The 27,507-nt window shown below is 39.9% G+C and overlaps 2 protein-coding genes across 4 annotated transcripts; one reads left to right on the top strand and one right to left on the bottom strand.

Moving 5' to 3' along the window:
• Window positions 1–2,217: 2,217 nt before the first annotated feature.
• On the bottom strand, window positions 2,218–21,241 carry fa2h (fatty acid 2-hydroxylase). 3 transcript variants are annotated; one of them, XR_015859107.1, is made up of 8 exons: window positions 20,827–21,241; window positions 7,967–8,086; window positions 6,087–6,229; window positions 5,860–5,960; window positions 5,576–5,748; window positions 4,924–5,176; window positions 4,362–4,483; window positions 2,218–3,323 (listed from the first exon to the last, which is right to left on the bottom strand). XR_015859107.1 is itself a non-coding variant. In XM_088379169.1 (8 exons), the coding sequence occupies exons 1-7, from the start codon at window positions 21,112–21,114 to the stop codon at window positions 4,416–4,418; spliced, it is 1,146 nt and encodes a 381-aa protein (XP_088235295.1). In that variant the 5' UTR covers window positions 21,115–21,241; the 3' UTR covers window positions 2,218–3,323; window positions 4,388–4,415. The 3 variants fall into 3 exon arrangements, 2 of the variants coding, with proteins under 2 accessions (XP_088235295.1, XP_088235294.1); XM_088379169.1 differs by having other exon boundaries at window positions 4,388–4,483; XM_088379168.1 differs by having other exon boundaries at window positions 2,218–4,483; window positions 20,827–21,240.
• Window positions 21,242–23,985: 2,744 nt separating this feature from the next.
• On the top strand, window positions 23,986–26,796 carry LOC148396614 (uncharacterized). Its single transcript, XM_088379578.1, has 3 exons — window positions 23,986–24,361; window positions 25,528–25,745; window positions 26,319–26,796. Exons 1-3 carry the CDS (start codon window positions 24,344–24,346, stop codon window positions 26,425–26,427), a joined length of 345 nt encoding a protein of 114 aa, XP_088235704.1. The 5' UTR covers window positions 23,986–24,343; the 3' UTR covers window positions 26,428–26,796.
• The last annotated feature ends 711 nt before the right edge of the window (window positions 26,797–27,507 follow it).

The raw sequence follows: 27,507 nt of genomic DNA, 5'->3' as shown, positions 1-27,507 counted from the left end.
ATTCTCTCGTTAAGTGCAGGTGCGTGAAAACTTTTAGCTCCTTTTGAACGTGAAAGAAGCTAAAACTTTTCACGCACCTGCGCTTAACGAGGGTCACTTGGAAAACATGTTGGAACGCGGCCTCGAGGACTAGAGCTTGACACTTGTGACCTTTGACCATGATATTTCCCTAATAAAGTGGCCTGTTATTAGGTACACTTGAAAATGGCGGTGTACCTAATGGAGTGTCCGTGTGATTCTCTCGTTAAGTGCAGGTGCGTGAAAACTTTTAGCTCCTTTTGAACGTGAAAGAAGCTAAAACTTTTCACGCACCTGCGCTTAACGAGGGTCACTTGGAAAACATGTTGGAACGCGGCCTCGAGGACTAGAGCTTGACACTTGTGACCTTTGACCATGATATTTCCCTAATAAAGTGGCCTGTTATTAGGTACACTTGAAAATGGCGGTGTACCTAATGGAGTGTCCGTGTGATTCCCTCGTTAAGTGCAGGTGCGTGAAAACTTTTAGCTCCTTTTGAACGTGAAAGAAGCTAAAACTTTTCACGCACCTGCGCTTAACGAGGGTCACTTGGAAAACATGTTGGAACGCGGCCTCGAGGACTAGAGCTTGACACTTGTGACCTTTGACCATGATATTTCCCTAATAAAGTGGCCTGTTATTAGGTACACTTGAAAATGGCGGTGTACCTAATGGAGTGTCCGTGTGATTCCCTCGTTAAGTGCAGGTGCGTGAAAACTTTTAGCTCCTTTTGAACGTGAAAGAAGCTAAAACTTTTCACGCACCTGCGCTTAACGAGGGTCACTTGGAAAACATGTTGGAACGCGGCCTCGAGGACTAGAGCTTGACACTTGTGACCTTTGACCATGATATTTCCCTAATAAAGTGGCCTGTTATTAGGTACACTTGAAAATGGCGGTGTACCTAATGGAGTGTCCAAGTGATGTCACAGCTCAAACAGCCAATCAGGAGGTGGGGGTGAGGGCGGGTGTAGCACTTTTCACTTTCACTTAAGCTTTTTCCCTAGCGGCCTGTGATGCACATCACTAGTACAAAACAGTGCATACGAGTGTAGCCTGTCATGTTGAAACAGCTGACTGGTTAGGGCTCTTGCTTGGTAAGGTCTTGGTTCGATCCCAGATGCGAGAAAATGCTTTTATTGTGCAATTAACCCTTTATTTATTTATCCTTTTTTTTTTTTACCTCGTGTATTGTACCTATTGAAGTATCCATGAGATGTACCTACACATGCTGTCAAATAAAGCAGTTAACCAAATGTCTGATCTTTATGTTTTAATTTGCGAATATAAAAACAAGGAATAAAACACCAGACAAGTTTTAACATAAATGTTTATTAAAATAATAATGATACAAGTACATTTCAAACCAGCAATCCAATGTGAAATTGCAGTCGATATATTGGATAACAATATTTAGGCGTATATATGCATACACGTTATTTAAAAACTACTACAAGTGTTATAAAATCAAGATTACCCAAAGAGAAGCATAATCTCCCCGTTGTTACATAACAGCGCATCCCTTCATGCAATAAAGTTAGCCGTTAGTTTGGAGGAAACGTGCATAAAATAAGTGGTGTTTCAGTGAGTGCTTCTTTCTTTCCTTGGCAAATCGTAAATCTACATTCTGGTTTACATAGTCCACGCCAGGAGGGAGACGCAACACGATCACTGACTGATCTGTTGATGCACGGGAAGGAAGGCAGTTGACCCATTGACTCGTTCACGAACGGGAAAGTCAGGATTCGTTCCCTCATTGATCCGTTCTTGCGATGAACTGGAAATGCAAATCACTCACTCACTGACTTGTTCACTCAAACATTCGTTCGTTGGTGAACAGGAAGTTACGTCATTTTCTTCTTCGTTTTGTTTTCCGGCGAGGTGGCACCAGCTTCAATGAGCAATACCGACACCTACTGGTTGAAGTCATATGAACTGAAAACAAAATCGTTTTGAACGAATCGTTCACTCACGAGCCAACACGAACAGCAACATAACGTAACGTAACGTAACGTAACGTAACAGAACATAACAACATAAACTGAGTATGTGCCGAGGGGGAGAAAACTAAAAGGGAGAAAACTGGAACACAGGAAACCTGGAGTCCAGATATGAACCCACGACTTTGTATCTGTAAGGCAGATATGCTAACTTGAACAGCCCACGTATAGACACTATAAAAAATAAAAATACTAACATCCAAAATGTAGACATTTATTTACAAATACATTTGCATAGAAATTTTAAATTGCAATATAAAATACAGGAGAACATTTTCTTTACAATATGTTGTCTGTGCCCCCACTTGTCTAAAAATGGCATTTTGATTAGTATTGTGTTTGTGGAGTGTGACTTATTCAGGAAAATTCACCTGATTTTTATCAGAGGCGGCCAATTTGCTATTTGCTGTAGACCAAAAATGACATTACAGTTGCCAGGTCTCAGGTCACAACCAACCATGGCTCAGCTTCAGAAAACTGGTGACAGTTCAGTTGACAACAAGTGGCATAATGGCCACCCCCTGAGATGGATAAAAACAAGTGGATTTTGACTGATTCACTCATATTCCACAAACGAAACAGTAATCAGAACACTGGGCTGCACAGAACATATTATTAGAAAAAAAAATTGGGGGTTGACTTCTCCTTTTCACAAATACTATGCATGGTTTTTCAAATATTTAGCACAATATCCAGTGCCTGAATCAAGCTGGCTAGTTGTTTTTTTCATCTTAATCAAATAAATGTAAAGATTTGTGTATTGTGTACTTTATTCCAACAGACATGTGCACAACCTCCATTGGTACACTCATCATCATGACATTGTGTTTGAAATCCATAAAGGGTTTTGTAATGAACATTTTAAAATTGCTAATACAATACCAATACAAATGAAGATAATATAATCAACTCTGTGAACACAGGTTGGATGAATTGTGTTTCAGCCACCTCATTATCACAGATTTGAGAGTTATTGCTGCACTGAATAGGTTTAGAGTGCAAAAGCTGTTATTCCACAAATATTTACATTTTTCATCCTTAAAATAGTCAAAATTGAAAAAAGCGTGAAGATAATGTGCATGTGATTTTCCATGTTATGCATCTATTCTGTAAAATGTGAGTCATTCTGCAAACTAGTGGATTTCCTTCCAGTGTATTTTCTCTGAATTCAAAATATATTACGCGTCAATGGTTTGTTCTGCATTGGTTATCAACAGTGCCCAGAGGGAACGCTTGAGGCTCCGCCAGCTATCAACACTTCCTGCTGCCCAGTCAGATGGTCGGTCCATCGTCATCCTCCTGGGAACTGTGGAGTCATTGCAAGCATTCGCTCAATGCACAGTTTGTTCTCAAATGACCAAATTCAACATGTAAAAAAAAAAAAAAAAAGATGCAAACAGACAGCTTTGACCCCAAAGTCCCACACAGCCGGAAGACTGACAAGCTGACCTCATTCCCTCACGTCATTCTTGCTCGGGCACGTATATTGACATCATCCATCGTTTTCGAAATTTGTGGAAAAACCGCTGCTCTCTACAGGATGATGTGCAGCTGGAACTATCTAAGAATCTGCTGTACAAAGCATCTTACAAAACATATTTTTATATTTTTTTGACATTGTAGTAGCTTCATTATTAACAAAAGAAGAAAGAAAATGGGGGGGTGTTAAGACTTACAAAAATACAGTGCCTATCCATTGAGGCCATACCATCAATAAGATTTTTACTCAAGAGAATCGTTTTACTTGCATTTAATCCAAACTGATGGACGAATCTTCTACTATTGGGAGAACATCCCAGGTTACACATACTTTGTTTGCCTCCTGCCCTTCGCCACCACGTTCCATCTTCCACGTTCACGCACTGTCTTTCACTTCCTTACTCCCTTTGCTCACTCTGAAGGATGATTTTAGGGAACCGCGTGTATTGAGGATGAGAAGAAAATGACAGCCTATGATTCTTTGTTGTTGTTCTTATTGTAGTCCCGAGTGGTTATTTATGATTGAACAAAGTCCGCAAAACTTGACGTGTCAGAGTAATGCTGTATCTGTATTGGGTTTCAATCAGCTCCCAGATACATCTCATGGTGGTCTAACTCGCAAGTGATCTGACATGGGAAGGTCAGTGTGGTTAGAAGAGCAGCAATGGCATGTGACTTGGTTTGGGCAGTGATGCCTTGCGACAGTGAGGAAAAGCACACAACACTCACACACACATGAAATAGGAATGCGATGCTGACAGGATGTGAAGGCAAGATGAAATATTGAGAAGATGAATGGATTAGCTGCAGAAGCAAAGCCGTAGCCTCCATTTTGGCTGAACTGGGTGTCTGGTTTGTTTAAGACCTAATAGGAGGGTGCTTGATCAGTACTTTGGCCTTCTCGAGGAGACCTTCGAGATTAGAATTTCTCAGCAGGGATGACTGTGTTGAAGGGGTGGTCCCAGAATGCGGTGCTGATTCCAAAACCTAGAAAGATAAACATTTGGATTAAAACAGTTGTTCTAAAACTCTTTACACCAAGTATCAGTTGAAAATTAAATTAGCTCTTCACGTAAAGACCATCATCCACAAATGAAAAATTCAGCAGAATTTTAAGGATGTGTTTTTAATATTGTAAATAAGCCACTGTCACATTATCTACTTCTTGAACCTTAAAACTGCATCTAAATACATAATATCTACTTAATGATACATTAAAATGTGTTTAGCATTAACAGGTCATTAAAAAATTTACCTAAATAAATTTTCATAAATAAAAAAACAATGAAAATGTTACTTAAAAGCTAAACCGTAAGTGGTCAGTGATTCTACTGGTTACCACTAGAGGGAGCCCGCATACCATACTTAGGGAACAAATCAAACTGAAAGCAGGCAAGTCCACTGAAGTCGGGTTGTGTGGTGCCTACCAGCTCTCTGGTGCTCAAAGTGGTGTTTGACGTGGTAGGCCTTCAAGCTGTACATGTACGAGCCTTTCTTGGGCGACCCATAGTGAAGGTAGTAGTGGATCATATCGTAGATGACGTAGCCACACAGTCCCCCAACAAACATGGACATGCCCACAATTTCTGGCAGCAGGTTATTGAGGATTGTGTAGAAAGTTCCAACCACAAAGGAGGCCAACCCGGGTGGGAAGACCAGCCGAGAGCCGTCGAATGGAGACTGAAGAGATGGGTCATAAAAGATTAAAGATGTGGATGTACATTCAAAAAGTCAACATATTGACAACTGTGGAAGTCAATATAAAATTTAGAGGATGTGCTTTGCCAACATCTACATATTACGTCCCCTGTGGTGGCAGCCATGTGACAACATTTAGAAATTCTGGGATTCTATCGACACAAAAGGCTCACCTTATTAAAAGGTGCTCCTTCGTTTTTTGAAAAAAGTAAAGGCTTTTAAGTGCGCCTTATGGTGCGGAAAATACGGTAAGTTATAGGGCGGGGTGTTGGAGACATGATACACAGGTGTTTGTTATTCATGGGTATTTACGGTACCTACATGTGATTAATACTAATGAAATATCCCATTTTAACTTTTGATGCCGCAATTTGTTTGTACCTTGTGATGCTGTCCATGGAGGAGAAAGTGTAGCGTGATGAGGTAGTAGTTATGAGCTGGTGGTTTCATGTGAAAGACAAAGCGATGAATACAGTACTCGATGAATGACCACAAGAACCAGCCCATCATGAAGAGCAGTGGGAAAGTGTACTTATGGACCATGACAGAGAAGTCTGTGGACACAGGCGCACAATATTAAAACGGAGGATGAACATGTACCTAAGGTCACATGTCAATGTTAGAGAATGAGTGGCATTTGTGAATTTTGAATAAACTTGTGTTACCTGAGGTGATAGGTATTTTGGTGGTACCCTTTGCCAGGTTGGTGTAACAGGACCAACTAAGATAACATACAAGAGGAAGCCAAACCACGGGCACCCAGTACCTGTTATGACAGAGAAAGTGTGAATCTGAGTATTTATCATCTAAAATTAAAAAAAAAGAAAGAAAAATGAAATCGTATCTGTTAACATATCCTTAATTATTTGAAAGTAGGAGCTGCCTGTCTTACCAGGAAGTCTTGGTGCTGGCCTCAAGGAAAGAGTTTCCAAAGAGTCTGATGGGTCTGTCAACTGGCTGATGTACCCAGGCGTCATATTTCTCTCCTAAGTGGCCTACCTGCCACGCCAAGGGCTTCCTCCAGTCCACCAAATCCTGCCAAGAGCAGAAGAATAGAGAGGAAGTGATTTCACTGAATCGCCAAGAGGTGGCAACAAAACATTAGGAATTGTTTCAGGACCAACTCAGCGACTTGGTGTGTGGAATAAGAAGTGGGGTTGTCCAAACTCCATCCATCCATCCATCCGTCCATCCGTCCATCCGTCCATCCGTCCATCCATCCATCCATCCATCCATCCATCCATCCATCCATCCATCCATCCATCCATCCATCCATCCATCCATCCATCCATCCATCCATCCATCCATCCATCCATCCATCCATCCATCCATCCATCCATCCATCCATCCATCCATCCATCCATGATGATTTGTAGTTCAAATGACACAGGTCATTGAAAACATGATGTCCATAAGAGGAGAGGCGTTAGGCAATAGCTTCTTGATTCAATTATCTTGTTTGAATAAAAGAAATATATAGAAATATTAGACCCCTCTGTTGTGATAGCACAGCTTATTTGAAAAAAAGAGTGGATGAGCTAAAGCAAGTCTCAATTCAAAGTTAATCGGCACCAATTTGAAATCAAGGCTTTGTTGATGATAAGCTTTCATAACGTTTAAGCCCACTGAGTGGCAAAGATTTGTAAGTCTTAAGGGAAGTAGCAAATGTTTATCTTTTTTTGTTAAGGTTTGTTCAAAATCACAAACTGTCGCAGACATTCGCTCGGCAACTTGAAACAGTTTTAATGGTCACAAGCATTTTTTCTTGTCGCAATGAAATTCTAAACATGTTCAACATTTCAAAAAACTAATCAAAGAATGGAAAAAAAAAACTTGGGTAATGTAAGCTCTTGCCAAATATTCATCCCTAATGACCTGACAAACCGGTTTTCTTTATGTCACACTGCATATGTGAGTGTTTTCATAAGTGAAACAGCTTCTTTTGTAAGAGGAAAGGTCAAATGTTTGATTTGTATTTGACAAGGTTAGGCTTTCCAAGCTGTTACATGACTTCATTTAGCTCACTGTCAAATGAGCCTGAATTTGATGTGTTGTACCTGTTTATTCCACAAGGAAGAACATTTGGTCATCAAAGGCAAGAAATGATCTACTCTTACTGGATGCAGAAAATGTCACTGTTTCAGGAAAAAGAAAACTAGGGAGCGTTGCCCTCTCCCCTCCGGCACTAACGTTATTGTACTCCTGAGTATTTCAGTAACCACTCGTAAATAATTATGCTGAATGACGGAAATGCCAGCCTTATGCATTGGTGCATAAGAACAATGATAACTATGCTGGGTTCTATGTCCAATAACAAATTTACATCATTAAGAAATAAAGTAAAAGACTTCTATGAAATTATAATGAATAAAGAAAAATTGAAAATCATATGGCAGCAAATTAGTAACCTAACTGGAGGAAGTAATTCTAGAGAACAGATTGAAGAGAGAGAGAGAGAGACAGAGAGAGAGTGCCAAACACTCCAGAGATTATCAAAAAAACAAATAGGGACCGTTATGGAGAAAGGCAAGGTGAATGACCTGATGAGCAGTTACCCTTTGTTCACTTAAATGCACCCTGTCACTGGCCACTTTGTACAACTTCATGCAGGCTGGTGTTATTATTTTAATGACGTCAGTTGGAAGGTGAAGCTTTGAGACAGTATAATATTGTACTTTTTTTGTTCATTTTTATGTGAGCTATTGATCAGGTCAAGAGTCATCCATTAACGGGACATAATGATGGATCAAAAAGAGAAAGCAGCTTTCATACGTTTTCGAAGTCCACAGAGCTGCAGAGGTTGTGTGGATGATTCTGGCCGTCATCTTTCTCTGTTGCCACAGCGTTTTTTTCTTCTGTCTGTTTACCGGAGTTCCTTCTCTCACGCAGATTCTGGAGAAAATAAAGGAAAAGAAAGAAAATGAAAAAAATTCTGCTCACATTGAAACCCAACAGCGCATCATGCCCTGCAGGGAGAATGTAGTGTCGCCTAAGTTTCCATTGTCACTGTGCCAAAACTAGTGGAGAGGTAAAGATTCAGATGAAAAATTAAAGGTCAGACTGAGTTTAAAACTTTTGGTATTCTGACTTATCCACTGACTGACTTATCTGACTATGGAGTGTATGCACAAACCCTAATAAGACCGTTCATGCATTTATATGGCATGATAAGCATGGCTTTCTGTGGTTTTACAAAAACAGTAGAATATATCTACGAACAACATTCCTCCTGCAAAAGTACACTCAGATTAGTTTTCCAGATAAAACACAAAGTTAACCTAAACTAAACATCACACCTTCGATGTTTGCCAATAATTTCACACTGCCCAATACCCTAAATAACAAAATTATTAGCGTTGCTATGATCTGAAAACTTGTGATATACTTCCATGGCAAGGAAGTATTTCCCGTTTCCTCACCTCTGTCATCATGTGTTTGTGAGTTAAAGATCCGCTCTGATTTTCAGATATCCATCGCCGTTTTGGTTTCTTTATTACTTTATTTAGATGTATTCTTTCACTGATTCTTCAAGATGTATTTGGTCAGAATGTTTGCCGTTTATTGTGATTTCGCCTCATAAGACAAACATCTTTCATAAATCTGACCTGCAGGCAACTGGAAACTGTTATACATAAAAACAGTGTTGTATTGAATGAGAATTAGTGATAGTAGTTTTTTGGTGAGATATTTTTTTTAATGCTGTTAATAAATGCATTTGTTTTCAAAAAGCTTTTTTTGAATATTCATGCTTTACTACCTACTAAAGGCCAAAACCTTTTATGCAATGACCTTTACATGTCGTTTGTATTACTTCACACAAACACTACATCCATCTGCTCCTGGTTGGGCCCCAACTCGGCCCGCAAGTCAAAAGGTTTGCCCACCCCTGTCCTAGACAGTGTATCAAGTGTGTGTCGTTGGACAAACAGGTGGATGCAGTTGTGAGGCAACAAGTGAAACCCCACAAACGAGTGGGCCATTGTCACATTGGAAATGACGGCAATCATTGTATTATGTTTCTTACTCTGCCCTTACCTATCAAAGTTTTTTTTTTGTTAATTCTTTTTTAACCTTGACTGCATTCCTCCGTGTGCGTGTGCGTGTGCATGTGCATGTGAGTGTGCTTGTGTTTGGTTAATGTTTGGTTAATAAGTAACTAAGAAAAGTACACCGCATACCGGTTCACTCAACATCGTACAGTAGATTTATGTTTCAAAGTTGAGGGGAAAAAACACAAAGGCTAATATTGGATGATAATGTTACTGGCAAGAAGAAGGTCAATGAGAAGGACTTATGGAGGGGGTGGAGGCAGGAACAACACTGGCTTTTTTGTGTCTGAGAAGTAGAAATCTAAAAGAAAACAAAGGAGCTAGTTACTGTAGAAGAGGGTTGTGATTATGAGGCCTCGTACCATCACAATGCTGACACTGCAGTGGGCCACCGAGGGCATTGGAGCAGAGAATTCTGAGCAGTCCATTTTATCAAAAGGAAAAGGAAACAGCATATCAAGTACGAATCATAACTGAACATCTGCACAACCAATAAATTTACACTATCAACTTCTTTTATCATCAATACCATATTTTTTATGTTCTTGTTATGCTTAATACAACATTATATCGGGGCTCTTCTTATTTTCTTTTAAGCTATACAATTGTCAACACAAATGACATGAGTTTTGCCATCAACACCATTGTGACAATTAGGGGTGCAGACAAAAATTGATTCTACAAAGAATCGCAATTCCTAATCGAAATTCCATAAAATCAATTCGAAAATGCTTATATTTACGCCCACTACTCGGCCACCATAGCGCACGGTTAGCTTGCTGTCTGAAAGAATCCAGTATGCAAGCACGGAGCAAAAGGTTCTGCCGTTTAAAAAATAAAACATTGCCACAAATGTGTCAGTAATTGAGCAGGATTCGTTACCTTTTCCTCTACCCCACATTGCCATCACAGTTGCACACCTTGAAGGTGCCCCATTAATAAATTACTTATTCGTGTAGCAGCTATGACTGCAATGGAAAAAATCATCCATCCATCCATTTTCTGAACCCTTATCCTCACAAAGGTCACGGGCATGCTGGAGCTATCCCAGCTGACTTCCGGCAGTCATCGGGGGAATTCCTGAACTGTTTGCCAGCCAATTGCGGGGCACACATAGACGAACAACCAGCCGCACTCACAATACCACCGACGAGCAATTTATAGTGCTCAATCAGCCTACCATGCATGTTTTTGAAATGTGGATGGAAACCGGAGTACCCAGCGGAAACTCAAACAGGCACGGGGAGAAGTTGCAAACGCCACACAGAAGGGCCGGAGAAGGAATCGAACGCTGCACCTCTGAACTGCGCGGTGGATGTGCTAATCAGTATACCACCCAGATACCCAATGGAAAAAATACATAACTGAAATTGTTAATTTGTACATGTCTGTAGTAGTCAGTCCTAACAACATGCAAATCCAGGACTATTCTAAAATCAAAACATGACCAATTGAAATTCTGTAGCAAGTTAAAACAAAACACTAGTATTGATATAAAACCTTATTTTCGAATAACTAGGCAGCGTCGTCCCAGAGCTTGCCTATGACAGGTTTTGTTCAAGATGTCCGTCGTGGAGCTAGGAAAACAAAGATGTGGAGTAATATTTAGTTCTTTATTTGCAAGATCTTGGGTTGTTTAACGGCAGTGCACTCCAGCAGATGAAACAACAAGGTCAGACTCCAGATCAGAAGGTTTTACACTGTCCGCAAGCAGGAACACGGAAGGGAAGAAAAGGAAGGGCGAGAGAAAAACATATCCTCATAAGGCAGACATTTGTTCTGTTATCACCTGAATGTCTTGTTATCTACTGAATGTTTTGTATCAATGTGTCATGACGTGAATGACGTTATGTGTAATGGAAAAGTTACCAAGCTGTGCGTGCCGTGTCTGTGCTCGGATGGAGCAACTATGTTTGTATATAGTAATACGAGTATTTAGACATTGCTGTTGCTCCCTCTTCACAGGCCAACTCGTTTTCAACTACTTGTAACTAGTTTTTTTTTAATTAAGTGGTTTTTAATACGTGTTAAAACAAACATTGCTATTGCATTAACATGAACGCCATCTTTATAAATCATGTCATGTTGTTTACATTGATCTAGCCCACGGCTGTAAAACAGCTGTTCTGATTCATGTGGCTAACCCTCACTCTTGTAAACAGCAAAGTGGAAAAGGTCATGTCACAGTGGATTCAATTTAAATGACATTTTAAAAAAAAGTATAAAATTTCAATTTATAATGCAGAATAATTATTTTGCTTGTTGCTGATACACATTACCACACCTCATGAAAATGGGTGAGGAAATATCATTGGTAAGATTTTGAAATGTTTGGAAATGATCACATTTCAAGCAATTCTCTTAAAATGATGCCTTCCTCACACTGAGTTGTATAAACACCTTATTCACCTTTGTACACCGTGCCCGTACTTCATGCAACAACTGCTAATCCTCACTCTTTTCCGAGGATGTATTTTAAATGTGATATATGGTAGTTTTGAGCATTGTGTCTTCTCTGCTGATTAATACACACAACCATAGGACTGTTCCCTCATTCATGAATGAATGTGACTCACTTGCACGTCCTTGTTTTTCGAAACGTCGCAGCTTTCAGAGTTAAGACAGGAATGAAACGGGATTGAGAGAACATCAGATTTGTCTGAATACTGCTCATTCAATAATTACAAGAGGATTTTGCGTCAAGGTATACAGGAATAACGCCATCATTGTTTATGGTATACAGATATAAAATAATTATATCAATGAGTCCGCTTACCTGCCTACCTATTGCTTTATTTAATCTTCTGACTGAAAGAATCTCTCACATTAATCTGAACACATGAAATTTAAAGCATATTTCGATGGAATAAAACATCAAAGAGGCTGTCATAGACTAAATGTCATTTTCAAATATCAGCAGCCATCCCTGATTATCTTTCAACACCAAGCGCACACGTTTGCTTGCTTTATTTAATCCTCTGACTGAACATATACAGTTGGGACAGTAAACAATGAAAGCATGACATTTCTTTTTTTTTTTTTTTTTTTTTTATATTGTTATTTTTTATGATCTGACTGAAGTTCTTTTGGGCATCTGACCTGTGTAACATTTACCCAAATGTGGGCAGTCAAAAAACATGTGATTTGGTGTGCACGTGAGTGAAAGATAATAAAAGCGCTTATGTCACATACCTGAAAGAACCAATCTGACCTGAATGACCAGTCTTCCAGATTCATAGCCTGGCTGCGCGTGTTTGCATGTGTACACACACACAAGAATCAGAGGCTGTCTGTAGCTAGCCAATTTCAGCAAGCAGTGTCAAGTTACCAGAGCCGCTACCATCAAGCGTCTCATTCGTCATTTCAACCAATTCCATTAAATCAAATAAAGTTGCTCATCTCCAGAATTTAAGAAAGAGAATTGAACAGGACTATAAGAGTTACAGGAAAAGAAAATGGTTCGAATTGTAAAACAATCGGCTTATTTGTATTATAAGAATATTCCTTGGATGGTATCAAATGTAATGTCATGCAGTTTCCTGTGACAACTACCCAGCCTTTGACAACAAATACAACAATATGGATCACGATACAATACAAGCTGCAGTCAGTACAATGTCGGAAAAAGGATTGGATAGTGAAGCCAATACCCACAGGATTTACACATTTCAAATAAATACAGAAACCTAAATCTCCTAGTCTCTCTCTTGAGCTTGATCAGGTGTTAACTGTGGCGAGAAGTAAAGCCATCTGAGGCCTTCACCTGAGAGCTAAGTGTCATGTCGGCAGTCTCTATGGTAGCAAAGGAAAACAATACCTTGGGTAATGTTGTATCACCATGGAGCAAACTCAGAGCTGCTCTTCAAAATTGCAAGAGACAACTCATACTGTTGGGAATAATATGAATGTTGAAGACGTGATCTAATCTGCAGGCTTCTTCCCCTTCACAGGGGTTGTAACAGCCAATCATCTTCTTCCATTTTGCCCTCCTGCTATGTGTGCAGTGATTATGGTAAATGCTAAAATCTAATCTACAATTCCAGTGGCAACTAATGTTACCAATAAATGTTTGGCTGTTGATTGTTGAAAATCACTAAATTCTTTCAGATATCACCAGACCCGGCAGTTTCTCTTGTCATTGTATTATGGCGGAGGACAATTGCATCATTGACAAGAATTCTACGCAGATGGGAGTCTGCATTCCACTCAATGACTTGCTCGCCTGCCAACATTCCATACACTTAATATATTAACACCCACCATGATCCCCTCAATGCTCGGCCCCGTGCTCCTACGTCGCAAATTTATTGCACTGTTTCATCTGTTGATGATCTCGTTTTTGTGATGAATATATTTGTATCAAAAATAAATCTCTTTTGTGATTTACTGAAATTGGTCTGATAGCATGCTTGCAGGGCTTTTCCATACTATGTCATTTGTTCAGGCATCCACAGAGTCACCCATTTGTAATTCTGGTTGCTTCACAATGTCTGTACTGTCATACTGCAGTGACTGCAGAAATGTTCTGAATGTCAAGGGGTGAATCGTAATTACAGGTAGAATTGCAGTGAGTGGTTTACGTACACTCATGTGCTCTGCGTTTGCAACTTGTATGACACGCAATGTGTTGAAAGTTTTTTTTCAATCTTAGAATATCGATCTTTGTTTTCAAATTTTAAAAGTGCAGGGACGTTAACTGAAAATGTCAAAAGACTAAGAGTTCCCGCTTTCTGTAGCAAATGAAGGTTTTACAATAACATTTTTTTTTTTATTAAATTTTGGTCTTTCGCTTATCCATCATCCACTCATCAGTTTTCTGAACGCTCAAGAATGGGACCAGTCATGCAAGCTCCACATAGGCTGGAACCGGGATTTGAACACGACTTCAAAACTGCGAGGCAGATGTCTGAACCAGAAACCATGTGTTGCACACTTATCACTTATTTAGGGGTAAATTCTTTCATTCACGCTTAACCCAGTTCCTTGGGCATCTATGTTATGCACTTTATAGGCATGCCAAGTCTCCCGTCTTTGCTTCTGACACACCCACCTGCGTCACCGTGTGAATACCCATGCCACCGCCAAAGAGGTGTGACCCATTGAAATCTGAGGATGCCTGCAAGTCTAGGATTGTGGCGTTCTCCTGAGACGTGATTCATGTCAAACTTTAAATGTGAAATTGGTTTGCGTATGGAGCCAGAAGTTACTGATCATCCTTTTTGACCCGCGTAGCTATCTCATGGGCTACTTTGAAGGAGCAAATGTAGGCTATTTGCATTCTGCGTTTAATAAAAATAATAAAAGTAATTCAATCTGTGGACTGTGCTCATGACTGAATGTATATTTGGAGCTGTTCCATTGTTGAAAAGCAAGTGAGCTTGGGTTGTCGTTTAAGCATTGCTTAGCAACGCTTTGTGCCGCACATGAGCACTTCACAACCGGTGTATGTCCAAGTAAAACAAATTATTCAAAATCCAACTCTGCCGTGCCAAATGAGACAGTCCTACTTGTTGCACTTTTTTTTTTTTTTTGCCCTTAAGATGATGGCCAAAACGCATCGTAGGAGAGCCGCCGGCAAGATGCGGTGATGGTTTGTCACAATAGGGTTACAATATTGATCAAATGAATACAAATGATCATTTTGGCCATTATAGATACAGCCCAAGCAGCAGTGGCCCCTCCCTGGGCGGGCGGTGTAAGCAGCATATTTATCCATTGTTACATTTGGCACTTGTCTCTTGTATTCTTGCACTCTTGTACGCTGCTGTGACAAGTAAATAAAGTTCTATCATCATCATCATCATACACCTAAATCTCGATTTCACTCGCTTCGATCCTACGCGACTTTCTGTCTAACGCAATTTGGTCATGGACCCCAATTTTCTTTGTCATATGTGATTTGTAACATTTTCAAGTACATTTTCAAGAAGTATTTTAAATGGATGGTATAAGGACCATCCATCTATCATGGGAAGTGCTGGAAAAAGTAGAAGAGTATTAAGACTAGCTGTTAAATTGTCTGGTAAACAGATTATGATTCAAAAACCTTCTCCTTGACCTTTTTTCAGTGGTGAATAACATGGAAGACGCGCTATGCAGATCCTCAACACAACCAGGTGCTCCTTTATTTGTGTCTGACAAGAGCGTGAGTTTCAGGTAACGTCCTAATCGGCTATTGTTCCTTTTTTGCGTGACAATCATGGCTCGCCTAAACTCAGCGTAGAGTGCACACACGCAGGATTTTTTATTGTAAATATTGAACCTGTTTAACATTTGCCAACCCCAACTGTTTTCCGAGCAGTTCAGAAAGGGGGTGGGAGGGTGTAAAAAACAAAAATCACTCCTAGCACACTCCACGCACAGGATAATCAGTAAGAATTAATGGGCCTGTTGACTTTGATCAGAATAGGTGGGGGGTATTTCAAAGTTTTTCGCTTTAGCTACGGATATAACAGTCACATTCAGAACTGACATTGGCTGTGTTTTGTAAATGTACTGAAATGTCTTCAGTACGATCATTTGGATTAGTTATGATCAGATGCACTAAAAATATTGGTTCGATTATGACTTGTGTGTTCATGCGTCGCACTTTTGGCCGGAACAAATCGGTCTGACAGGCGCAGATTGATAAAATATACCGAAAATAGCAAGAAAAAGCCGTAGCGACTTCTGTCAACAAAAAAATCACTCCGTCCATTCAAAAGACGAATTTACCTTAAAAGATGAACACCAAATGTTTTCCAACCTCGCTTTATTTTCATTACAAACTAAGTCTTTCTGGTTCTGAATGCAAACAATCATTGTTTATTATAAATGTCACGTTGTTGGCAGTGTAAACAGCACCCCCTTTTTCATTGTAAACCTGCCCTAGGGGACTTGCATGCAAAAACACATTGTGGGAGGCCCTGTGTGAGAAACAAACAATATTGAACCATTTCTCCAGAAATAACTATGTAATGAGTGTGTTGAGATCCTGTTTAGATAATGATCACCGTCATGAGACCAATGTCAAACCCTTCACTTCAAAAATATGTGGTGCAAATTGCATGTGCATCCTCTTTTTAAATTTAAACTCCACCCAGGTTTACCACAGACTATTTTCCTGACTGACTTCTGTCAGGAGGTTTTGCAGAATCCACAGCAAGGTGTACAGGGTCAGTTTCTCCCCCCTGGCCATACAACTGTTGAACCCATACATCAAATAATCCCTCCTCGAACAGCCACAAACTACAATCCCCTACTCTCCCATGAGATTTCTGTTGGACTAAAGATTTATCATTAATGCTACAATGCTGCTAAAACTATGCTGAGAGTGGAATATAATCACTTTATTGTTGTATTCATGCTCCACTATTTTCTATGCACCTATTCAGTTTATTTCATTCATTTGATACTGTGAGCTTTTGTCACATTTTGTTGAATATAACATGCAGTGATTGTGTTCTTTGAGTGACAATAAAGGCAGTCTATCCTGTTTCATATGATCCTCCTTGAGATGGTTCTGTTGCAGAAAGGCAGAATGTCTCAATGTTCTGAATCATTAGTTTTCCCCTTTTCCGTATTTTTTGAACATATTGGAAACAATTTGGAAAACAAAAAAAAGTCAATGATGGTTGCACGCAAACTGTGTTATGTGATATACTGAATTTGTAAGATTTCCTCTTTTGTGTATGTTGCAACACTTAAGTCAAATGTGGCTATATTCAAATACACATGTAATATTCCATCGAATGTCGACATCATCCTCCAGAACATTTGATGGTTTCAATTTACATGTCAATTTGGTCACAGTTAACTCATGAAAGTATCTGTTAAAATAAATTGACTCTTGAATAAGAAACAAAGAAACATTCACACGAACAGTTAGATAAAGTGTGCCAAAGAAATGTGGAATAATAAAGTGCTTTGCCAATTGTAGAGCAACTCAATTACGTTTATCCAATATTTGAATGTTTCAGTGACTCACTGTCATGACCAACATTGTACCATCAGCTATGCATCAGCTCCACTGCGGAGGTTCTCATTCTCAATGTGTCTTTGTCATCCTTAAAACAAAATTGTGAAACAATCTATTTCCTCAGCCACATTATGGGGTTCTCAGCAAAAAAGGTGAACTGCTTGGGCTAGACATTCTTCATTCCACAGCTGACACAACCATGAAATGCTGCTGTGATGAACACAAAAACTGTCATTTTGAATGGAGACAATATATTGTGTAGACTTTAAAAATCAAAACTCTGGACTCTATGGGGAAAATCTAACAAATAACATTAGCACTGAATAAATGAACACACCTAAATCTTGATTTTACGCAGACTTTGGGATCCAGAATTTGGGAATCGTGTTAACCCTGAAAGCACGTTGTATAGATTGTTCAGAAAGGCATGTTTTTAGGCAGCCGAAGGCGTCCTTTGTTACGTTAATTTAGGTCAGGCGTGTTGTTGGGCAGCTGAAGGGGTCTGTTTGGAAGTCTCTTGACATTTTTTAAAAAGAGAAGCAATAAGCAGATGATTGAGGCGGATTGAGTACGTCATTTTGATGCTATGTGAATTGGATGGAAGAGAGAATAAAGCAGCCACTTATTCTATTACTGTGTCTGGCCACGCTCTTTGATTAAAAGAGAATAAAACAGCTACTTATTCAACTACTGTGTCTGGCCACGCTCTTTGATTTAAGAGAATAAAACAGCCACTTATTCGACTACTGTGTCCGGCCACGCTCTTTGATTTGTGAGTGACTGTGTGGATGAGGCGCTTCCACAAATTTCTCCCTTTCCGAATGAAAAATGATCCTTGTTATCCGTAATACTGTAATAAAACAGTCAAGTTTGAAAGTGATTGGTTCATTCTGAACAAAGCCAAATAAGACAATGTGCACATATCTCAGTAGTTTCATTTGACCTCTCTGCCACAGCGTGTATTATTGTTTTTCAATAGAGTTGCACAGGTCACAGGTCAGGGAAATAGTTGGATGGTTACAAATCCCTGGCCCTTGAACAGTCATGTAGACTGTGTCTACTGATTGTTACTTGTTTAAAACTTAATAATGAAGCAATGTCTCAAATATCTCACAATCACATCAGCTAAAATGTGTGACACATGACACTTAATGACTAATGACTACTGTTACTTCAAAAGTCCGACCGTTATTGACATGACATGACATGACTTGCAGTGACAGAGGCAGTGTGCTGCATGGACACAAAAGCAGAAGCTAAAAGCTTGCAGCTGCAATTATATGAAACGGGTGGGAAATCCACAAAAAGAAAACTCAGCATGTAAATGCAAGTGCAACATTAGACGAGACAAACTTCAAATCTTTTTCATTAAATTTGTCACTAAATGGGAAAATACTCACTTCTAGTCAAGTCATCGGGAATATATAAAATAAGAAATAAAACAATAAGAAATATGACGTGATGAGAAGGAACGCCTGTTAATGTTTAAAACATTTTTAAAATTGTCATCAACGATAACAATCTCCTAGTCACTCGGCACCCACCCTCTATATGCAAAGTGCCTGGTATTGTTTCTAAAACACAACCAAAGAAACGATCAGTATACGATTAAGGCTACACTGAGCAGCACACTATGGGTTTCTATTTGTCCTCCTCTCACTGGGACAAGACAAACCAGTTTTTTTCTCTACTTTGCTCTTTATCTCTTTCCCACTGACACCCACCGCTGAATCATTTACACCGCTGACCCCCCCCCTTCCCACACACACAACCATCCCCCACCCGACAGGTTTACCCGCTCACCTATGCACTCCTCCCATCTGCTCATTGACGTTACGCGTGTTTTATATAGATCCCTCCCTGTGCTTCTCCATTAACAAACATCTCATCCCTCCCCTACAATCAATAAAAGGAGGAGAGTAGGTACACAATGCCTGATGCCCCACAGAAACGTGCGCTAAAGTCATTTGTCTAAAGTCAATGTCATTTAAAAAAAACATACAAGGATCTTAAGGCAGGGTTGTTTAAGGAGGCATTTGGCTAATCTGTAACAACTTTTATCAAGCTTTTAGGGTCTTATTGCATCCTGTCTTCCTGCTTGCCCTATTTTACTTTTACTTTTACTTTTACTAGCTTGTTGGCCACGAATATTCCTGCAATCCAATTGTGATTATTGCCCATAAAAAGCAAAATTGCTCAAAACTGAGTGGAAAAAAAAATCCTGAGGAACTTGTATTAACTAGCATGTAGCTTATTGTAGATTTAGTGACTAAATCTACTGTGCAGCTATTTAAATTAGAATGTAAGACCATGATTTTGAATACGACTTGTTTTTTTCCCCACAGAAACTTAATATTCAGAGTGGATGAATGCACATTACCGCTTTTACTCGATCAATCCTTGTCACTTGCAAGTGATATGTATTTGATTGAAATTCCATATTTAAAAATAAAGAGTTGATGAATTGGCATTTAAACTGCAAAGCAGAAATCCATTGAAACTCAACTGTTCGTCTGCCAGTCCCAGCCAAGTGATGCACTCCTTTTTGCCTCAACTGCTTCAACAGACTAATAACACAGCTCATTTTCAGATATAGCTTTATGTGTTCTTGAAGGTCATTTTTGACACAGATTGCTGAACTTAACTCCCCAGGCCAAAGTGAACCCCTGTCACGAAGAAGAGAAATAAAAATAGCAGTTTGCATTATTTTATTGCAATGTTTTTCCTTATTCCGATTTGTTTCAAGACTACAGTTAGTTAGACTTCCCTTTGATGGTTAATGTAGTTATTCTAATTGTGTTGTTTTATCACAGTAGATTGGTTTATTTACATTAAAAAAACAGAAGCCATTCATTTACAAATGTGATTGCACTTTAGTTTACATATTTAGATGTTCAGATATTAAGATGTGATAGACAGTTTTTGCATGATTTGAATGAGCAAAATAACATGCTTTCTCTCTCGAATACACTGTTATAATCATCTGTTTCAGATGTACTGTAATTATTTTCTGTATAAAAATTAGATTTGGTGTTCAAAAAGTCTTTTTTCAAACTTGAGTCTTGAAAAAGAGGGAGTCAGGGTCGTCTTATATTCGGGCCAATACGGTATTTCTGTTTGGGTGAATGCAGTCCATCTTGTAAATGGCTGGACCAATTGGTATAAGGCAGTGATGACATGACATGGAAGATCATCAGGTGTGCCACTGTAAATTGTTCAATTTCATTTACTTGATCTGAAAATTGACTTGGTGAATTTACCCACTACTCATGCTGCGACATATTGGTAGTGTGCAAAATATTAAAATGCTCTTTCCCTCGAGGTCAATTAAAATGCATTGCATATTCACGTCTCATTGCGAGTTCTTTCAACGAACGCAAAATATGCGCCCTGGGTCAATAAGGGTTGGGAAATACTGGTTTCGATAGTCATCGAAACCTGTATGTCCGTATGGCGCTTTAAGGACGCAGGGAAAAAGTTGGCCAATTACTTTGCTTAATTGTGAGCTACTCGGGGGAGCATGGCTGAAAAGGTACCATGCACCTGTCAGGCTTATACTGCGATTTTTTTTTTTTCCTGAGGCCACCGATGTCAGCCAAACTCGCTCTGAGACAGCTGCTGCTTACCTGAAGCTCGTCTGTGTCTTTGCCGCTGTGTCGGTCCAACTCTCCGATGTAGTATTGCTCCATCCATCGTCGGGCATTCTCCGAGTGTCGATGCGGGGGTCCCTCCAACTCCTGGCTCACGTCTTTTCCCGACCTGCTAAGGATCAGCGCTTCCCCTCCTGGGTGCATCCGCAAGAAGGCGGTCACGTCGTACACCCGGGACCCGAGCAGCACCCAACACGAGTCCTTAGTACAGTGTCGGGTCACCTCCCTCTCCGTATAGAACCGGGGGGATGTGGAAGGAGACATCTTCCAGTGCAGATGCAGAATCCACCTGTACCGGGGGGGAGGGGGGGTAAAACTTCAGGGAGTATTTAGAGGGAAAAATAACTCCGAGGGCCTGTTGTTTAGTGAGTTCAACTTGGCAGTTGACACCCAGACGCTGGAAGACAAACGTACGGAGGGAGGACAAAGTTGAGGGGCGGGGTCAGGGAGAGGTTCGCCGGCTCAGAAAAACGTAAATTCTGTACGCAGTACACCGATAAATGCGCCACTCGTTTATTTACATCCTCTTAAAGATTAAAATAATCATTGCATGTCTTCTATTGAAAAATATATTGTTTTTAAATGCAAAAAACAAACATATTACAAGTTATATTAGCAGCAAAGAAAAATAAATGCGTCTTTTTGTGATCCTAGTTTTCCCAACCGTCCATGAATGCACCGTGACACCGAACCACACCTGTCGCACAGGCGAACGCAACCAGCCTCACTCACACACTCCACAGCAGCTCGTCGGGTTTGACAGGAAGCTCCGACTCAGCCTTTATGGTATCAGCCATTGAACGACGAAACTTAAGGAAAATGCGCTCAGATGTTCAACATACACGACCAACGGACCTGAAAATTAACCTTTCCCCCAATATCACCCTCCAGGCCTTACGTAGATGCGAATAAAAAATGAAAAATAAACAACGCGTGAATCGGAATCCTGAAGGTGTCACGGGAAGAAAAAAAAAACTTCTTTCGCTGTGTCGCTCTGTAGACTTTATTGTTTACGCATTTGTCACCTTTATTATATTACTTATTATGTAAGTGTAGAAAGTTGTTTCCACGAGTCACCTATAGAAAAAGAAACGAGATTGAAATACATGGTTGGTTCCTGCAAGCGTATAGGAATGAATATACTGGATGGTGTTGTTTTTGGTTCTTTACTTAAGCGCACATCTTACGTGCCACAATTGCTGGGGCGTTTTGAGTGCGGTAATTGGTCTAACTGCACCTCCCGGCGGATTTTGGCGAACGCAGTTAAGGGGTACAAAGAAGATGAAGAAGTGAATATTACGCTCAAAGCGATTTTTAATATGAATATGTACCCCTCCGTGTACATTGAAGAAAAACTTGCTGCATGTGTAAAACGGTGGGATAGTATAGAATAGAGAATAGGTAGGACAGTGTAGATAAGGAGGACAGTGTAGAACAGTGATTGTCAACCGGTAGTCTGCTGCCCTCTTGTGGTCCATGGCGTTATTGCAGGTGGCAAAATTGGAAATGGAAAACAATTGTAACATTTTTAAAAATCAAATTGATTTATTATTTAGACCTGATTTATTTTCCAGCTAATTTTGTGAACCATTTACCCATCCAAATTATGTCAAATGTAGCTGAGATTCCCAATATAGACATACAGTTGCAAGTAAATAGCCTGTATAGGGCTATCCTCCTTCGGTGCAAAATAAAATAATATTCCGATGAATATTATTAGTCGATGAATAGCATCCTCACGTAGTTTATTTGGAGATCCAGTTGGCATTTGTGTGTATGCATGTGTGTGCATGTGCGTGCGTGTAAACAGTGAGCTATTTTTACAAGTGGCAGGCGAGCTAGTCAAGCGGCCCTTGGGTGCTAGTAGGTGTCCACGGTGGTGACACCTGGTCTGGGGACACTGAGTTGATCTCTCCTATCTCTGGGGTTGAGGTCACCGGGGTAATTAAAAAGCTCCTTTGTGTCCAGGCCCTGGAGGCAAATTAGAGCGACCTACAGACTGGGAATTAAGTCTCCATCATCAGATTTGTTGATGGCGTTTTCTCTCAGGTGGATGTGTTTGCGAGCACGCTCGTAGACTACAGTACAGCATGCTTTCCATCTCAGCTTCAAATTTTTGTGTCATTAATCCAAACAGAAAAGTCAAGCGAGTATATTTCTTAGTTGATTAACAGGGAAATAGACGATACCATATCCTTACAAATTACACTCTAGTCTCATTTCAAAATGATTTCATCCTGCTAGCCTTTAGGATAAACATACCACAGTCAAGGTCATTTTATTTATTACGCTCAACTAAATTAATTAACTAATCCCTCATGATCATGTCTGAATTTCCAATGTCCATATTGACTAATCAATTTATCTGTTGAAATGTAAATTTTGGCTGGTGTTACATTTCATTGTAAAACAATTTACCTCTCAAAAGGTTTTTCCGTCCATCCATCCATCCATCCATCCATCCATCCATCCATCCATCCATCCATCCATCCATCCATCCATCCATCCATCCATCCATCCATCCATCCATCCATCCATCCATCCATCCATCCATCCATCCATCCATCCATCCATCCATCCATCCATCCATCCATCCATCCATCCGTTTTCTCTACCGCTTGTCCCCACGGGAGTCGCTGGCGTGCTGGAGCCTATCCCAGCAGTCATCGGGCATTAGGCGGGGGACACCCTGAACCAGTTGCCAGCCAATCACAGGGCACACAGTGATGAACAACCATTCACACTCGCACTCACACCCATGAGCAATTTGGAGTGCTCAATTGGCCTACCAAGCATGTTTTAGGGATGTTCCTGGGGACAACCCACACAGGCACGGGGAGAACACGCAAACTCATGAATTCATTGTAAAATGTGGATGCTATAGCATTTTTTTTCATCAGAATAAAATGATGTTGAATAATCATCTCTCTGTGTTAACACATTTAAATTGCTGAGGGAGTACCTCCCTGTGCTTGCTCAATGATTGTTTGATAGATGTGTGTAACGTAGACAATGTGTAACGCCCTGATGCATCACTTTGTTCAGCAATGACATCAGACACCGAGTGACGCTTGCTTCCCTCAGCGCCCTCCTCCGTGTTGTCCATCTCAGCTGATCTTTTTCCCTCCATTTTGACATCCCATCCCATCTGTCATGTCCCATCCATGCATAACATTTTACCTTCTTTGCTCCCCTTTCATCTCCTCTCCTTCTTTTGCCTCATTCCCTAAATTACAACTGCTTCTAAAAATACCTCACCACAAAAAGACCTCTCCATCAGTTCGTGTCAGTGTTTGTAACATGAAGCTACCTGAAGTGCACACGCGTGTGCGATGTCACTGTGGTGATGTCAGAAGTAGGTGGACTTTTGGCTTCGAAGGGTGATTGGCTGATCTTCTCTCCTGTTCATGTGTGTATCTATAAGAAGGCTGCCGTCCCAAACTGATGACAGTATTCTATTGAATCAGGCCTTAACTTCATCATCATCATCATCATGGCCACTTTTGTCCATGTAAGTATGCGGACATATACGAGCTGATGTAAAACGTTTTATATGATTAGGAAGTTAGACTTGATACTTTTTCCAATTTGTGCTAGTTAATACCCGAATAAGTAATTTTCATCATTTGCAGTCCAATGTACATGTGATGTGTTTTTTCACATATGCCGTGTATGTAATTGGGCAATTGTTCGTGAGCACCATGATCAAATGTCAGTGCTGTAAGAGTGGAGGTTTAGGTTTCTGTTGGAGCAGGTGATTAAATCTACTGCCATTCACACTATCCATGCAAAAGGGAGGCCCATTCATGCGTTTGATATACATTTTGCATAACTTGCTTTCAGGGTGGTTTAACTTTGTTTCCACATAATGAGGTAATGTGATTTAAAAAAAAGATTAATCCTCAGTATGGAGTGACATCATGTTTCGTATTGTGGTTGCAATTTACAAACATTTACAATTATAAGTGGCTGGCGGTGCATTTTGTACCTGATCCTTCGGGGGGACTTAGTGTAAAACATTTCTTACACAATCACGTCACAGTTATAGAACTTGACAATGCAATGAAAAAATTCAAAAAAAAATCTAACAGCCCGCAGCTGTGCCACTTCCTGTGCAGTTTAGTCATATTTATCTTATAAGATAATCATAATATAAAACATTTTTTAGAAATACATAACACATGCAGATTTTTACAAGTTCAGACTTGCTCTGACAAACCAATCAGATCATGGGAAAATGCCCTTATGGGCCAGCTTGCAAATTTAAAATTTGATTGGACAAAGAAACAGCTTATAATTACTGATATAGTACTAAGTTGCTTTGGCGAGAACTACTAGTTCTGAAGGCCCTGGACAGGTTCCATTAACATGACAATACATTAGGGCTGAAATCTGGTAAGTTAAAGCTAATGTCTACATGCATTAAGGCAGTGCAGCCAAGAGGAAGAGGAAAGAGGTTTGGGGAAAAAATAAGGCCTTTTTTTTTTTTTATTAACAAATGACAGAATTATTATCATTATTTTATTGAACACATTAAAGTAATGTGTAATTATGTACCAAGGGCACAGGTTTTTTTTTGCATGCATGCATCTAGGCTCAAAAATGTATTGGATCATGTTAAAAAAGACAATTTTGTGTCCCTTAACACTTTGCCCTTTCTTCTTTCTGTGTTGACAGTGTGCATCTTGTTATGCGCACAGCAGCGTTCAGCCCCTGCACTTGTTTGGCAAAGGTCCAGATCGGGGCAACTATATGTCACTGTTTACTTACCGAGGTCCTCGCTATGCCCCACGACCACGCCTGCCTCGCCACGCTCCAAACATGACGCTGCGGCAGATCTGTCACATGCTGAAGCTGATGAAACAGGTCAGGAAAAGAGAAGCTGCTGCAGCCAGGTTAGGATCACTACAAGTCGGTGAATTCTATCTTGAATTATGGTGAATTATGGTCTATATTTAAAACCGATTTTTTATACATAACAACACGCACTGTATTGATGCACGCTTTTAAAACGTGCCGAGTGGTCACGGATCAAACATATGGCCCGGGCCAGAACCAGCCATTAAGAAGGTCTTTTTCAATAAAAGTAACCATTTTTGCAATCTTCCCCACTGGAGGGCGCCCTAATGACAATTCAAATGACGATTTACTACTTACCGTACTGGGCGGAATATAAGACGACCCTGATTATAAGACGACCCCCTCTTTTTCAAGACTCAAGTTTGAAAAAAGACTTTTTGAACTTTTTTCAGTCCATCTGAAACAAATGATTATAACAATATATTCGAGAGAAAAAGCATGTTATTTTGCCTCATTCAAATCTATGAGTAATACATGTTTTGTTGTTGTTGAGGCCAAGGGAGTGTACAGTAAATAATTAAATAGTGTCATGTCACCACAACAAACATTCAATCACACTTGCTTCTCTAATTTCTCAACCTCTGTGTCCGGTTTCTTGTTCTTTACAGGAAACAGTCATGTGCCGCCCCGACACCGGTCTCCTCCGGCACCAAGTTGGAGAGGAAATGTATCCCGAGCTGTATCAGACACAAGCGCAATGTAAAACGTGCTTGCTGATCCACTAGTCCTTAATGACCAACTTTACTCTCAGGAGAAACCTTTTTTTTGGGGGGGGGAAATCCTATTACTCTTATCCCTGAAAAGACTTTTTAAAATGACCATGCCCCGACAGCATGGGAAACAGTTCATGTAGAGCCAATTTAAAATCAACTTCCCTCAAGTATGCCAGAGATCGGGTCACATTTGTAATGGCTCTGCTTTGTTCGCAAACCATCATCCGATCAGATGCTCTTGTGTTCGAAACAGCAATCGATCTGCTGGTTTTTGGGTGAAAGCTAATGAAGAGAAAATCATTTGCCACTCTTTTCGCATGAAGTGTTGTGTTAAAACGTGTGTGAAATAAATAAAATAGGTTGACAAACTTCCTGCATTGTCAGTCTCACATTTTATCTTATTTAAATATAAACATAAATACACCAAATTGTTGCCTATTCAATTACCGTATTTTCTGGACTATAAGTCGCTCCGGAGTACAAGTCACACCAGTCATAAAATGCATACATAATAAAGAAGAAAAAGACATATATAAGTCGCACTGGAGTATAAATCGCACTTTTGGGGGAAATTCATTTCATAAAATCCAACACCAAGAACAGACATGTCATCTTGAAAGGCAATTTAAAATCAAAATAGAATAGAGGCAACAGGCTGAATAATTGTACGGTACACTAACGTTACGATACATAAACAACAAACTGAGAATGTGCTTGGTATGTTAACATAACATATTAAGAGTTATTCAAATAACTATAGCAACTAGTTTACCAAACCATCCATGTCACTCCAAATCACTAAATACAATGAAATCTTCATCCTCTGTGTCACTTATAAACTACTACGCTAACCCCGGAAGTAGAAGATGCGGCGCTTCCTCTTCTACATTGCTTTCGTCAGACTCATCGTCAGTTGCCGTTCCAATTATTCCACAGGCCTAAAGCGCTCTCATGTGGTTTAGGATGAAAATAACATAAGAAATGATACAATAATGTGTTAATAATTTAACACATAAGTCACTCCTGAGTATAAGTCGCACCGCTGGCCAAACTATGACAAAAACTGTGACTTATAGTCTGGAAA

This window comes from Syngnathus floridae, chromosome 6 (assembly GCF_059516105.1).
Source record: "Syngnathus floridae isolate MCC-2025c chromosome 6, RoL_Sflo_1.0, whole genome shotgun sequence".
Lineage (NCBI taxonomy): Eukaryota > Metazoa > Chordata > Actinopteri > Syngnathiformes > Syngnathidae > Syngnathus > Syngnathus floridae.
The sequence above is the reverse complement of the archived record's forward strand: the minus strand, read 5'-3'. Positions and strand labels throughout refer to the sequence as shown.

Bases quoted from the DNA above. Each gene is read 5' to 3' on its own strand.
- fa2h (XM_088379169.1), bottom strand. From the start codon at position 21,114: ATGTCTCCTTCCACATCCCCCCGGTTCTATACGGAGAGGGAGGTGACC. The intron at 6,230-7,966 runs GTATGAAAGCTG...TGCTCTTGGCAG, and splicing joins GCTCTGTGGACTTCGAAAAC to GATTTGGTGGACTGGAGGAA. The intron at 4,484-4,923 runs GTAGGCACCACA...TTATCTTTCTAG, and splicing joins CTTTGAGCACCAGAGAGCTG to GTTTTGGAATCAGCACCGCA.
- LOC148396614 (XM_088379578.1), top strand. The intron at 25,746-26,318 runs GTTAGGATCACT...TGTTCTTTACAG, and splicing joins AGAGAAGCTGCTGCAGCCAG to GAAACAGTCATGTGCCGCCC.